Below are 15,059 nucleotides of genomic sequence, written 5' to 3'. Positions count from 1 at the left end.
TATTGCTCTGAAAAGCTTTCCAGGTTGTTATACAGTAAAGGAAAATAAAAGGGAAGGGGGAGGGAAGGGCTGCCCAGCACTGCTCATATGAGCCAGGCTTTAGCGATCATTCTTACATATTTATTTTTAATAAACTCTTCCTTTATATTTACACATATTTATATATAGAAACATATGTATAGAAAAGGAATACATGCAAAAAGAATACATATAAAAAGAATATATATATAATTAATATATATAATAGGAAAATATATTTTGTTTACGTAAAAGTATATATTGTACATTTAAAAAAAAAAGTGTGTGGGGGGGGAAGCTACAATAAAAAGAGGCCTTTAATTAAATAAGATTGCCACTGTGGGATCAGGCCTTCATGCTTGTCAGCTTACTCTCAAAATAAACATCTCAAAGCGGGGCCTCAGTGGTGTCACTTACTCCAGCAAGGCAGCCTGGGTAATCCCTCGCTATCTTGACAGCTCCATAATGTTCCAGCGGCTTCACGGGTGAGCGGCGGCACCCGCGCCGCGGAAAATATTAATGCGGCGAATTAAGGGCGAGAGAGAGGGGGGACGGCGGCTTACAAAAGCCAAACAAGGGAAAGGTGTCAAGTTAGCACCGGTGTTAATTGTGAGGGAAAATAATTGTGGCGGGGCAGGGGGGCTCCTCCGGCGCTCGCCTGTCGGGCTGTCACGGGGGTGACATCTCAACTAGGCAGGCGAGGGACGGGGCGGCACACCAACGGCGGGATGGCAGCTCCGTGCCACCCTGCAGCTGGATTGTCACCTGGGTGGGGGGACACAGGGCACCTGGGGGTTGGTGGTGGTCACTGGGGTGAAGCTGGGTGGCTGGTGGAGGAATGTCGGGATGGACGTGGCACCACGGCCCCCAGGGCCCGCCCCAGGTGCGTCCCAAGAAGCTGACGTAGCTCTCTGCTCACTGTGGTCTGGTTCTGGTTTCCTGTAAGACACCCCAGATTGCATCCAGGTGACCAAAATAGTTGACAGGGAATGAGAAATAAGGCAGGTGGGCCAGCCTCTCCTGATGGGATGAACAGCACAGACTGCAAATTACTGACTGCATTTGAATTCAGGGCTTGAAGCCTTCTGGATTCAAGCTCAGAAAGACGTCTGGGTCTATTAAAAGCTATTTATAAGAGACAATCTACAATCTAGGCAGAAAAACATAACTTTTTTTGAAAAGAGCCTGGTGATGTTAGAAATGAACGAGTCTAAAAAAAGGTTTTTTTGTTTATAATCTTCTTTTAACTGTGACAGAAATGGATAATTTTCTGAAAAAGCCAGACCAATTAAAAAAAAAAAAAAAGCAGGCTTTTTAGCATTCATTTCCTAGTAAAGGCAACTGAATCAACAACTTTTAAGCACATGCATGCAGGCTCTTCTGAAAGCAAGGTCTCACTCACATCAGCTGTAGCAGTATCAACAGGGGAATGGATTATTGTTAAAGCCAGTTGAGAACTTTGCCCCCAAAAAATATCTCTCTGGTGGGAAAAGCAAGGTGCTTTGAGGTTCATTTGTATATTGTGCAGTGAAACAAGCAGGTTCCCACACACTAAAATATACAGACAAAATATATATAAAACCCCAACATAATCTACTTCTCAGCCTAAAGCAAACCAAATAAAGAGTAAAAAGGAAAGTTGACCTCTAAAAAAAAAAATCATTCCATCAGCTAGGCCTCTTCCCCCATGAGAGAAAGAACATTCATCTTGACAGCGATGCTCCCTGGAATTCCTTTGCATAATACCAATTTCATTTCTATTTCCTTCCACTAACACTAAAAAGCAATGAATGCAGGCAGAGCAGACATCACCTAAAACCTGAGAAAGCTTCAGTAAGCAAAAAGTTTTTGGGACAGAGCAGCAGGAGAGGGTTTAGTAGCCCAAGAAACTAAACTGTTAAAGGTGTTTTTAAATGGATACTGCTGCCCTCTAGCAGCTACCGAGAGGTGGATCACACCCACTGCTTCAGAATGAGGGAAAAAATAACCCAACAAACCCAGAAGACCCAATATAAATTCAAGCCACACACTGTTTTATGGGAGCAAACTTACTGGAAATGTAGCATATGAAACAAGTCTCATTCCATAAATAAATAAATAAAAATGACCACCAAATTGCCTTAAAATGTTGAAAAAAATCAAAGAGCAGTGTGAAATATAACATAGACCATCTTAAGCTTTGGTCAAAAAACTAAATTTTAATCTGAAGAAGGAAATTAAGGATTTATTTTATAGGCATGTAAAGAATAAATATCTGAAAATCTTCCTAGAAATAGAATTACTGGAGTTATTTACGACAAGGAGTAAAAGACATTCTAAAATAGAACACACATTTTTCTTTTTAAGTGGAAAACCACTACATCCTTGCAGCAAAACAGCCGAGATCAAGGCTTAAAGGGGAAATCAGAAAAAAAAGTATTCTGCTGGCAGGAAATTCAGGTGATTTTGGAAAGTTTTGTCCCCAGATAGTTTTACATGGCCAGATGGAAATGAAACATTGCTTGGAAACAAGCAGTCCCAATAGGTTCCAAGGGAAAATAAAACCAAACAAAAAGGAAAAAAATACACACAAACTTAAAAAAAACACCACAAAAAACTCAATAAACCAAAAAGACCAGAGAAGTGTGAAGAAAGTATGCAAACAGAAAAAATTGCCAGAACTTAGAATGAAAGATGCAGATATAGCAATTTCTATTCAAGACACTTCAGAAACAGCAAAAAAAAAAATTAAAAAAAAAAAAAAAAAAAAAAAAAGCAAAGGAACTGAGAAAAACCTACCAAAATGCCATGTGACATACATTAGGGACATGTGACATTGCCTTTGGTAAGAATGAGTCCAACTGAACACTGCTTTAAGCACTGGCAGAGGCTCCAAGATCTCCCTGGAGCTTTCTCTTCTGCATGCTAAACAACTCCAACTCAGCATTGTTTCTTGTATTCTGAGTCTTCACCCAAATAAAATCTTCTTACAAGGTCCCAGAAAGATGCAGTGTGAGCTGTTAATGTAGGCAGGTGCCCCCCAAGACTCAGCTCTGACAACTGATGGAGCTAGAACAGTTTAAGAAACCTGTTTTTTGAACTACAGTTCTGACAGAAGAAGAGTCACAGGGTGTTCTCTGGGCCCAAAAATTCTCTTCCAATGCTATCATTCCAACATTTCCTAACATTACCAGGATGGGAAGACATAGAAACTGCTTTTGTTTGAACTCCTCCAGATACATAAATTGCTTTTGTTTGAACTCCTCCTGTTTTTCTGAGGTTCCTGTCTCAGTGCATTCCTTTCCCACACCAGTGCAGGCAGGATGCTCACAGGGATCACTGTGCCCAAGGGCAAAGTTTCAGGCACACACTCTGCACTTCCAGAAACTGGGCTTGGCACAGACAGACTCTCTCAGCACAAGCCCTCGTTCACACAGCCACACAGCATCCAGAAAACATCCAAACGAGGGCTCAGCACCATCCAAACTCTCAGCATTTGTAAATTAGCCATGATTATGCCTTTCAAAAAGAAGTGTGAGAAGTTGCCTAATACATGGCAATAATTAATAAATCTGAAAGCCTAATGATCTAATTGCAGATACCCTGAAAACAGAGAAAGTCTAAATTAATCAGCGTGTTTGCAGAGAGCAATTCAGCCTAATTGCTCTGAGCATTTGCTTTCCAAACAATTACTTGCTCTAAGCTGACAAATACCCAGCAGAGCACACACACATCCCTTCCTCTGGCACTGTGGTATCAGCACGGACCCAGGCAGGGAATCACAGAGTGATAAAATACCCTGAGTTGGCAAAACCCACTGGGATCAGCAAGGTCAAAACCCAGTTTCTGTTTATTCTTACAGCAGCAGAGCTGGGTTTGCCACCTGAAAGAAGGCAGCCCTTCCTCACAGTTTTGTTCACTGCTCTGGAAGGGTGACCCGACCAGGAGCAACCTGCACAGCCACAGCACCCCAGAGCCAAAGGGGAGCAGGGGAAAGATTTTTTGACTTTGAGATTTCTTCAGGTTGACCCAAACAACCACAAGGCATCAGCCTGGCCTGTGAAGGTGAACCAGCAGGTGGAAATGGGCTCCAGCCTTTCCCAGGTCAAGGCACAAAGTTGGGCTTCACAAAACAAGGGTCAACAAGGCCCTAAAACCACTAAGGGCGCCACAAGATGCCAACACTCAGAGCATCAGTGATTTTTTTTTTTTTTAACACCAAGTGGGATACAGAATAATCATCTCTCTGTTCTGCCAAGCTGCTCCAGTGCTCCACAGATTTTTAATTAAAAAAAATATATATTTCTGCTTTCTTACTACCTACACTATTAAAACTACACAAATGCAAACGCCTTGCCATCAGTGAAACACATCTAGTAAGAATAATACCATAAAAAATACATTAAAAATCCAACTTCTGGTGCAGTGTATGTACACACATACATAACCTTCAATGTTTGGCTCATCCTCTACAAGAAGAATAAATGTAGGACCCATGCACTGCCTGACCTTGGCCCCAAAGGGGCACACAGGTAACATGCCAAATTTACCATCTGCTAAGGCAGTTTCTGCTGTGTGACTGGGTGAGACTGTAAGCAAGTAAATCAGACTCTAAGCAAGCTGATGACCAACAGGTAACACCTCTCTCAGGCTGCATCCCGAGACAGGACACTGATTTTAACCCAAGAAAGGAGTTTTTGGAGCTTCTCTACTTTCCACCAGAGCTAAGATCCTGCTCTAGCAGCGCTTGGATTCCTTGGCTGGGGCACAAATGTTGGGTGTTGCTGTACAGAGGCTTTTTCTTTCACTTACCCTTCAAAAAATAGATAAAAGAGGAGAAGAAAACACTGGAAGTCTAATTTATTTGTCTTTTCTATATTGTTGTGCAATTTAGAGGAAGCACATGCATCTCTGAACCAGTCTCCTGGGCTGATGCACCCTCTCTAAAGACAGCAGTACAAGGAGAGGAGCTGCAGAAAGTCAGGGACTGGAGAGACACAAGAGACAGATAAAAAGCAATGCAAGAAGTAAAAAGTGAAGGAAAAATAGGAAAGAGCAGATGTTAACAGGATTAGTATTATGAAGAGGAAAAAAAATGTAATTAAAATCTGGTAAAGTGAAGGAGGAATTTCTATCACATCAAAGGGAACATATCCTGGAAAGAGCAGTACATAGTGAGGCAAAGAGTCAGAAAAAAACACTGGTAAAGTTGGAAAAAAAAGTAAAGTCTGCAGTGCTAAGTAGAACTCCTGCTCACCTTTACTTGGCCAAGCATAATTATTTCCTAATTAATAACTATTAAGCATAAATTGACTAAATTCAGGGAGAAACCTGTGAATTTAATGAGTAGTGCCAGGATGGTTTTAAGCAATAGCTGTTTCCAATGTCAGAAATATTTCTCCTTGGTCACACAGCTTAGATTTATTTTTACATGTACACACAGATAAATACTTCTTACACTGGGACAAAACAGAGGCAGAAACAGACTGAACATGAGTACAAGAGACTTTACTCAGCTGCCAGGAGAGGGCATCACCCACCCACACTGCAGCCCCTAAGCCTGAGCTATTTAAACTGTTGGAAAATAAAATTAAGGGGAAAAGTGCAAACATGAGAAGAAGGCAGGACATCACACTTAAATACCATTTTCTTTATGGAGATAGAGAAACTCCTTCAAAAAATGTAACCTGATGGGTTTGATGACTGCTTTGAGACTTTTTTCCCCAGATAAATCGCTGATTGCATAATAAATGAAAATTAAAATTGAGGAAAATTGCAAGACTTATGATAAACTTTATTTAGGCTAAAGATGCTGAGGCATAAACTCTCCACTCAGTCTATGTGAATATTGTGCTAAATTCAAATTATTCAGAGCACACTGATACACCCCAGCACAGCAGCTCTAACCAGCACGAGGGTAGGGGGAGAGGAGGGAAATCTCACACTCCCATCCCACAAGTTATCTCTGGGGCTTTCTCACACTGAAGAGATGAGCAGAGCTGACAACCTCCCACTTTCAAAGGCACGTTGAGAAAGCCCAGTGGCTGTAGGTGAAGCCCCAGCATCACACAAAGATGTCACATAACCAGAGTGACAGCAGAGGCCTGTAACCATGGGCATCCACAGTGGGCTTTTTTTTTTTTAAGGAGCCACCACTGCAGCAGTGTGGTGACTGATGAATAATCATTAAGGCACTGTTTCCTCCCCTCCTGCTGCCTGTGCAATAAAAAGCAGCAGTTTTACTGAAGGAAGCATCACCTCACATACTCAGTTTACTAGATGAGAGGTCATTTGCCACAAAGCAACAGAGACTCATCAAAAGGGATTTTTCCCCCTTATGTTGTTTCACTGTGCTGTCCCCTGCTTCACTAAGACAAGCATTTGCTTTCTTACACAACAAAACACAGCCTAGAGCAAAGTATGCTCTGTCTTCTCTAGAAATACTACTTTGCTGGAATTGCTCATTTCTAGCATCTTTTTCATAGGAGCAGTTGGATGTGTCCTGGCTTGTGCAGTCTGCTAGTAAAATCTGATCAACTGCTACACTGTTAGGAAATACAGGCTTTTTATAACCAGTAAAGATCTTAATCTAAGTACTGCTTCACTCCTTCCAAAAACTGGTAAGGAAAACAACCAGAAGTTACTATTTTGTGAAGCCATGAAAAACCAGCATGGAAAAAGTTAACTGACATACCAGACAACAGAAATCCCAACAGCACCTCATGGGAGAACCTAAATCAGACAGGTCCCTCCAGGTGCAAACCTTCACAGGCCTTTAGGCTGTGCAAGCTTATTTTGTTTAAAACCAAATGAATAAACCCCATGGCTTCACCTCAAAAGAAGCTGCTCAGACGTTTTGCAAGACAAAACTACCAGAACTGTTTCCACATGCAGGGAAAAAATATGAAATCAAGACTGGACGTATGGAAGAGCTCTTTGACAGGTTCAGATCAAAGGTCCTGACACACCTGCTGCCTCAGAGTCCTACAGCCTGCACAGAGCCTCTGGCAGGACAGCTCTTCCCTCCACAGCAAGTGACTGGATGCTTATAAGCATTTCTCCCTCTTTCAACATCCTGAAGAAAAGCCAAGTTAAGGCATTTTCACACTTTTTTTACCCAGAATTCCCCAAATATTTTACAATTTATTTGATACATCATCTGGGGGTGGGTTTTGGGTTTTTAGGATGCTGTCATTGTTCAGCCACATCCCAGGTTAGACAGGATTGCTGGCTTACAGCCCTGCTCAAGTTTCCCCCTTGTATTAACATCTTTGCAGATAATCCCAAAAGCACTCCTAAGAGTAGCTCCATCATTTAATTAACCTCCAATTATTCTTTGTTTTGTTTTGTTTTGTTTTTTTTTTAAGCTCAAATAGAATTCCTTGCAGTTCCTGAATGGGTACAGGTGCCAAGGGCAGCCAAGAAGGAGCTTTGCAGCTGCACAGGAGGAGCAGCAAGCAGAGGGCAGCTCCCTCCCCTGTGTATCCAGGGTGGATAAACCAAACCCTGAGAGCTCTGACCCACAGGAGAGACAGAAGCCCGTGACTTGTTGCACTGCAGATAAGCAGCCAGCTTGCTGCCAAACTGAGATCAGTGATAAAGGAGTGAATAAAGTGATAAAGTGTGTGAATTCTGCAGGAAGGCAGAGGAAGGTGGGGCTCACCACAGCGATCCCTGATAACCAGGTTCCGGCCCTCCTTCAGGTGGATGGTCAGCAGGTAGGCAAAGGGGCTGGGCAGGTCACTCAGGCAGTCGTTGGCTTCCTCCAGAGCCTAAGGAGAGCAAAGGAATCAGTCACACACCTCTTGAAGCAGATCATAAATGAGGCAGGTGTGCTGCTGCAGAGACGAAGTTCTGCTCTTTCCCTAGGGCAATCTTTTACAGAAAGGAGAAAAAAAAAAGAGGAAAAAGAAAAAAAATATTTCTTTCCCAGGCTTTACTTCACTATGCAAGTAGCTATGTGTCAGCATCAAGTATGTTCAACAAAGCAAGGGTTTTACCTGAAAATGAATGGTGATATAGCAATCACAAATGCATCCACTGGTTTTCCAAATCCTATCAGCACATTTTTTTCTGAGCTGTTTCTTGTGCATTCATAGCATTTCTCAAGTTGGAAGAGACCCCGAAAGTCTTTTGTATCCACCTGACAACCTCAGGAGGAAGAACACATTTCACACAGCTGCTGAGAGGAGAGCACAGCATTTCTTTGTGCAGCTCCAAAAGAGGAAAGGCCAGTGGCAGGCAGTGCTGGTTGTGAGCTTTAGCAGAAGCAAACTCGAGAGGATTCTTGCTCATCAGAGGTGCTGCCACAGCTCAGCATCATCCTCCAGCCGGAACACTCAGTAAAAACAGCTCTGGACAGCACTTCTGAGGTTATCAGAGGGCAAAGGTAGAGAAGTTCATCCACAAAGCAAACATGTTTTACATGAGACTAACATGTCGGAACTGCCAGTGCCTGTTCACACTGCCCTAAAACTGATTTTGCTTACAGCTGTGTTACTTGTATTTACTTTAATCCAGTTTGTTCCTGCACTCTTATTTGAGTATTTATGCTGCTGCTCTCATCAGTTACCAGTACAATATAGATATTATAGAGTACTTCAAAAAATCCAGAGTGTTTGGATCTATTCAAAATAATAGCAACCACTTTGAACTACTAAAAACACAAACAACAAAAACACAAACCCACCACTAAGTAAACAAATCCGCCACAAACTGAAACACCCCCTGCAAAAAAAAAAAAAAAAAAACAACACACTGGGCAAATCTCTAGATGGCTTCTTCACCTGATGAGGTTTTGAATTTGTAAGCAGGAAAGAACCTAAATCTAAAATAAATTGTGTTTCTGATCAAGCTTCAAAATGACAGGACTTACCATTTGGTCATCGAAGTTTTGAGATGATAGGGAAGAATCAAAATCCATTTCTCCACAGGGGTACTACAAAACAAAAGATACAATGAATTAGACAACAATACAGGAAAGAAAATGCTCCTAGGATCAGTCAAGAAATTACTCATACATACATGTAATGAATGAAATGATCTTACTTATGCACATAGATAATTTAAATATGTATTTCTTTTTCCTGTTTTACAGCAACTGCTCTTAGTCTCTTGAGTTTAATCCAGAAAAAATAAGTGCCTGCTTCCAGCTAGGAATAAATTTCTTTTTCTCCTCCCCAGCACTGGGTGCTGAAGGTTCTTATCACAAACTCTTCTGATGTCTGAAGGTTGTTGTGTCTGGCAGCCTCACTTGACCACAACTTCTCCTTCACCACACAAAAAGCAAGTTCCATTTAAAGGTTTTTTTTAATAGTTTTTTAACTTGGTTTGGTGTTAGGGATTTTTTTCTGTTGTTTGTGTAGTGTTTTTTTGTTTGGTTTGAGTTTAAAAAAAAAATCACTCAGGGGTAAAGATAAAAAGAAATTGTCAAAGGGAAAGGTGTCCTTGCTTTGGATGAGTTAATTTTCCTCCTAGTAGCTGGCACAGTGTTGTGTTTTGGATTTAGGGTGAGAAGAATGCTGATAACACACTGATGTTTTCAGTTGTTGCTGGACAAGTACTGTCTCTCTGCTGAGGAACTGGCTGGATATCAGTCAGCAGGTGATAAACAATTGCACTGTGCTCACTTGTTTTGAATATTTTAACTGTTGTATCATTTCTATAAAAATATTAATTCTTTTTAAATATTAGACAACATATATAATTAATATAATTAATTGTTATACTTTTGTGTTATAATATCTCTACATTATAATACATAAAATATTATCAAAATAACTACCTCTTCCTTTTCTGTCCTTTCCTGTCTTTAGCTCAACCCATAAATTTTACCCTTTACCCCCAGTTCTCTCCTGCATATGATGGTTCCCGCTGAGCAAGGGGTAAGAGAGAAGTTGTGTCATATTTAGCTGCCTGGTGGGTTAAACCATGGCAAAAGAGAAAAAAAAAATACAAGAAACATGTACTTCCCCCACCTTCCTGCAGTAACTGGAAGATCCAAAGGATTTTTAATCTACGGTAGAGGAAGTCAAATATTTCTTCCTAAACACTGACTCATCCAAAACCTTGAGGCTACAGTGGCCCAGCATCGAGTCTGTCTGAAGTGATTCATCAGCCAGGACGCCTCTGATGCTCCCGTGGCTGCTCCAAGAGCCCATGACCATCATTTCAGCTGAAGAGGACCAACGTGCCTGGGAAACTCTTCAGGTCTGATGCAGGGCAATCTCAGCCCATTCAAACACAAAGATTTATGCTAAGGGTAAGCTCGGTCTGCAGAAATGCACACAAGGGGGAATTCGATCCTCATGTGAAAGCGTGGCAACATCCAAACCTCTCAGATGACAGCAGCATTGTGTGCAGCACTACAGAAACATTTAAAAGTCAACCAGCTCCTGCACCAAAGTACATAAATCTTAGCTGGGCTGACATGCTGAAATAAACATAAATACCTTTTGTGCAATTCTTTTCCTCCTCTTCCCGCAAATACATATATTACATATCAGGAAGTACAGTAATCCAGCATTGCAAGTAAGATTTCCCTTGCACGACAGACAAAATCTGACTTTATGGTTCCCACAGTAATCATAACTTGGCCACCTTGCAAAAACACATTAAAAGTGAGAAAATTATCATCATAAAGAGCAGCAGAAGAATTTTCTCACACAACAGAGCTGAGTTACAGCTGCTAGGGGAACCCTAACTTTGAATTTTCTGACTAGTATGCATAAAATCTCACTCATGTGCATTGAACTTAGTGTTTCTTAGAGTCTCCGGCTTCACAGGAATCTCCTTCAGGCACCATCATTGGCACTGGTAATGGTCTCTCTTTACAGCTTGTTTTATACGGCAAAACACGGGATCAAAGAACTGCATTGAAATTATAATAATTTTAAAAGTACTTCTTTGGCTAGCTTGATATCATTTATAAAAAAAAATTACCCTCAAAATTATGATTTTGTCTTTGTTTTTTGTTTACTTCCATTACATCCACAAATACTGAACAATTATAATTTTAAATAGAAAAACTTGGGGTTTTAATTTTAGCTCCACATAATATTAATTGCTGTTATTCTAGGTAGCTAACTGCAGTGAGATCACTGAATATAGATAAAAGTCTTGGTGAAAACATGCTCGTGAAACCTTGATTTTATCGAACTGCAGTGACACTCTCAACTTTAAACAAAAGTGGCCACACCGGGGGGGGGGGGGGGTGTCACAGCCCCAAATATATTTGCATGAACGCAAATCAAGCAAGAGCAGATATATGAATATACATGAATTGAAAGTTCTTCTTGACAAGCGTTCCCACCTCTGCCTCCTCTTGTTTTCTGTAGAATTATTCAAAATACAAAACCACTGAGTGCATCTGCAACTGGACAAGGCTTTGGGTTGCCCAAATTTGTCCTAAACCAAGACAGTGACTCACTGCAAAGTGTTGGCAAGGAGATAAAGAGATATCAGAGCACTTCAGCAATGACACGTGGCTATGGACAGAACCCAATGGCAAAAAAAAAAAAAAAAAAAAAAAAAAAAGGCATTACAGGAACCTTTTACAACCTGAATCACGCAGGGATTCAACACAACTTCACTTGATTCTTCAGCCTTGCCTAGCTGGGTGCAATGGGGAACAGAGAGCAAACCTCTCAACAACTGGAAAAATGGTGCCTGTGGGCAGAGCCTTGGTGAAGATGGGCTGTGCTGAGCACCCCCAGCTCTGCAGGGGAGTTCAGACAAGTGAGAAAACCACAAGCACACGCTGATCTCACCCGCGAGGCTCAGCAGGATCTCACGGTAGCGGGTGGCCAAAGTCAACCAGGAAATGAGTAGGTGGCATGTGACAAGCAATTCCGGGGGGAAAGAAGCTCAACCTACATTTCTGCTTTTCTTAGTTTGTTTTGTTCCAGGGATCTGCCTTCCTTCTGATTTACCTCCCTGGGCAGGGAGCGATGCTCACACAAGAACAATGCGAACTCTTTGTGCTCCTCAGAGGAACCCCACCCAGCATTCAGGGACCAAAATCCTCTGTAACAAACTATTGCCATCCAAGGCACACACAGCACAAGCCCCGTAGTTGTTCAATTAACTATATGCAAAGCTGAATATTGAAGTTGTCATAGAATCATAGAATATTGAGGCTTGGGCTGGAATGGAGCTTACACATCATTTAGTTCCACCCTCCCTGCCATGGCCACCTTCCAATATTGAATTTGTTTTTCACCAGATTCAATATAATTAAATTTGCTCAGTACTCCTTATTCATTTCTACTTTCCTTTGCTTCACTCTCTCCTTTTATTCCTGAGGAAAAAGATCTTTGTAAATTGCAATGGAAGCAGATTACACTAAGGAAGCATATTCACACAGAGAGATGATTTGCCATACAAGTAAATACCAAATGATTTACACACACCAGCAAATACAGAAATACACATTTAGGGAAAGATGTAAGTGCTGCAGAAAATAAGCCAGACTCAGACTGTGCATCTGGATGAAACTTGACTTGAGCTATTTCATCACTATACAGGTACTTCATTCTCCTAGAACACTCAGTTCGCCTGAAATCAAAGCAGGACTTATTATTAACTTCGTTGTGCTGAGGTAGATTTTAAATTAGGGTTTCACGCATACAACAGCAGGAAAAAACTGCTGCTATCGTTAAAACAACCTGGAAAAACTTCCAAAATCACCAGAGCCCATATATTTACCATATACCGAGTGATGTGCTACAACTTGTGAGTAACGTTTGAGCAGAGAAACAAAGCACTATACTATTTCAGTCACTTTTCTTAAGTACCCCTCAAAATAATGAACACTCCAGCAAGATGAAACCAATTTGTGAACAATTTAGCAACCCTAAACCGCAAGTGATGGTCAGTAACTACCAGTCTGACACTTCACATCACAACAGACTGGGAGCCAACACCCATTTGGTGGGAATACACAGGCCTCTGAGATGCAAAACAAGCAGTTTATATCAGAAAGGACCACTTTCCCCACATCAATGCTAATCATCCTTTTGAACACGCAGTTAAAAAACAGTTAACCTGTGAAATCCCCATTCCCAAGGGAGAACTTGAAACAAAAACGCCCAGTTCCCATTTTGGCATCTTGGATGACTATAGAGGCAGCTCACACAACTGCAGCAATCAGGTAATGAGAAAAAGACCTCAGAAAGGTCAAAATGTAACCTTCCCAGAGAGAACTCAACAGGAGCAGACGTATTTCTACAAAATCTAACTAAAACAAATTTTGCCTGAAGTATTTCCTGCAACCACAATCTTCACCTGCTGTCTATATAATGAAGTTATCATTGAGCTCCTCAGGATTCCCAATTTGCTCAAGCCAGGCAGGAATTCGTTTCATGACAATATTGGTCTCTGATCCTCCTGGGACATTATGTCCACACAAAAATACTGACCACAGAGCAGAGGGAAGGAAAGGGGGACAAGGCAGTGCAGAGAAAACATTTTAGTTTTTCACCTCTTTAAATCACCACCACAAAAGCCAGTCCTGAGAAGATTGCTACATGTTCTGTTCCCCATCATGTGCTTGTTTCGGTTAATTCCAGGTACAGGCAGAGCTCACCTTGCTCACAGCCATTCTTTCACCTATTGCCTTCATCAGAGTCTTCAGTGGGTGGATGGCAAATTGATTGTGCTACATAGCAATCCTGGTAACTATATTAACTCAAAAGCAAATGTATCAGCACCTCAATTCAGAGCTCAGAGAACTGCAACAACTTTGGACTTGAGCAAGCAATTCCAACAAATCTGAAGAATCTGAAGTATCATTACAAACAACAGAAGAATAATAAAAGAACCAAAAAATTGGAGCAGTGTTATTTGCAGCCCCAGACTGACAAGAAGGATAACTGAATTAGTCTTGAATAATGTGTATATCATGTAAAGTTTAGGCTTACTTGTATTGTTCATTCATTCCTTGAACAGAGCCCCCTTCTCAGAGAATGGTTCAGGTGGGAAAGGGTCTTAAATCTCACCTCATTCCAGCCCCCTGCCATGGGCAGGGACACCTCCCACTACACCAGGCTGCTCAGAGCCCTGTGCAACCTGGCCTTGGTTGGATCCTCCATCCCTTTATAAGCCAGAAAATTAAGGAGAAGCACAAGGAGCCCACAGGAGGTAGCGACTGAGCCTCACTGCTGCTCGAGCACCCACCTCTGTCCCCTCGTCGCTCAGCGCAGCGCTCAGCCGGGAGCTCTGCAGCAGGTCAAAGAGGTCCTCGCTGGATTTCCTCTTCCCCTCGGACACGGGGCTGCCCACAGCCTCAGCTCCTCGTGAGGACACCAGGTGAACACCCACAGCTTGCGTGTCCGGGGGGGTGACTGTCACCTCCGTCCGTGTCCTCTGCTGCGATGCCCACAGCCAGTCCTCTCCCGCTGCCTTCACCGAAGCGTTCCTGCTCTTCAGGGACACCACAGACCTGGAAAAGCTCTTGGGGGAGCAGCTCGACAACACCTGAGCACTCGAGTAAGTCGTTTCTTCTTCTTCTTCTTCTTCCATAAGCGTCTCCACCTCCAGCATGTCAGGCACTGACACGCTGAGACAGCGGTCCAAGGAGTGGCCCTTCCTCTCCAGCATTTTGCCAGACCTCTTCTTCGTCTTCCTCACGCTCAGGTTTTGCAGGAACGGCCGGGTCTTCTGTTTCAGGGATCCCCACACGGATTGTTTGTCCAAGTCCATTGCTGCAAGGGGGAATCTCAGCGATGCCTCCTGCACAGAACAGCTTCAGCGATTCCCAGGGTGACTAAAAGGAACGTAGGAAGGAGGCAAGTCAATCACAAAAGTGAACAGCCGCTCAAGACTATGATTCATGTTGTCTCATCTTAAAACTTTCAGTCATTTCTCTGAACAGTTAAAACAGAGCATGTCACATTAGTAAGTGTTCCAAATACAATCTGGTGGGTAGGTTTGATTATTTAGGAGGAAAACAGCCAGAGCAAGTATTTATTCCTACACAAAAATGCAATGTCTGCCCACCACTTCATTATTTCTAAGAGAGGACATTATATTTCTTCTTCTGTTAAGCCCTGATTTGTGAAAAC

General features: G+C 42.1%; 1 protein-coding gene across 2 annotated transcripts in view; it reads right to left on the bottom strand.

Moving 5' to 3' along the window:
- Positions 1-14,712, bottom strand: part of MCTP2 (multiple C2 and transmembrane domain containing 2) — a 99,026-nt gene extending 84,314 nt beyond the window's left edge. Inside the window, exons 1-4 of one of the 2 annotated variants that reach the window (XM_053954700.1) lie at positions 14,320-14,697; positions 14,173-14,280; positions 8,873-8,935; positions 7,661-7,769 (exon numbers count right to left, since the gene is read on the bottom strand). In XM_053954700.1, coding sequence (XP_053810675.1) covers positions 7,661-7,769; positions 8,873-8,935; positions 14,173-14,280; positions 14,320-14,697 — 658 coding nt within the window. Of the gene's footprint in view, positions 1-7,660; positions 7,770-8,872; positions 8,936-14,172 lie in introns of both variants that reach the window. The other variant, XM_053954699.1, reaches the window with a different exon arrangement.
- Positions 14,713-15,059: the final 347 nt, after the last annotated feature.

Source organism: Vidua chalybeata, chromosome 13 (genome assembly GCF_026979565.1).
Source record: "Vidua chalybeata isolate OUT-0048 chromosome 13, bVidCha1 merged haplotype, whole genome shotgun sequence".
Lineage (NCBI taxonomy): Eukaryota > Metazoa > Chordata > Aves > Passeriformes > Viduidae > Vidua > Vidua chalybeata.
This window is presented reverse-complemented; position numbering and strand designations above follow the sequence as displayed.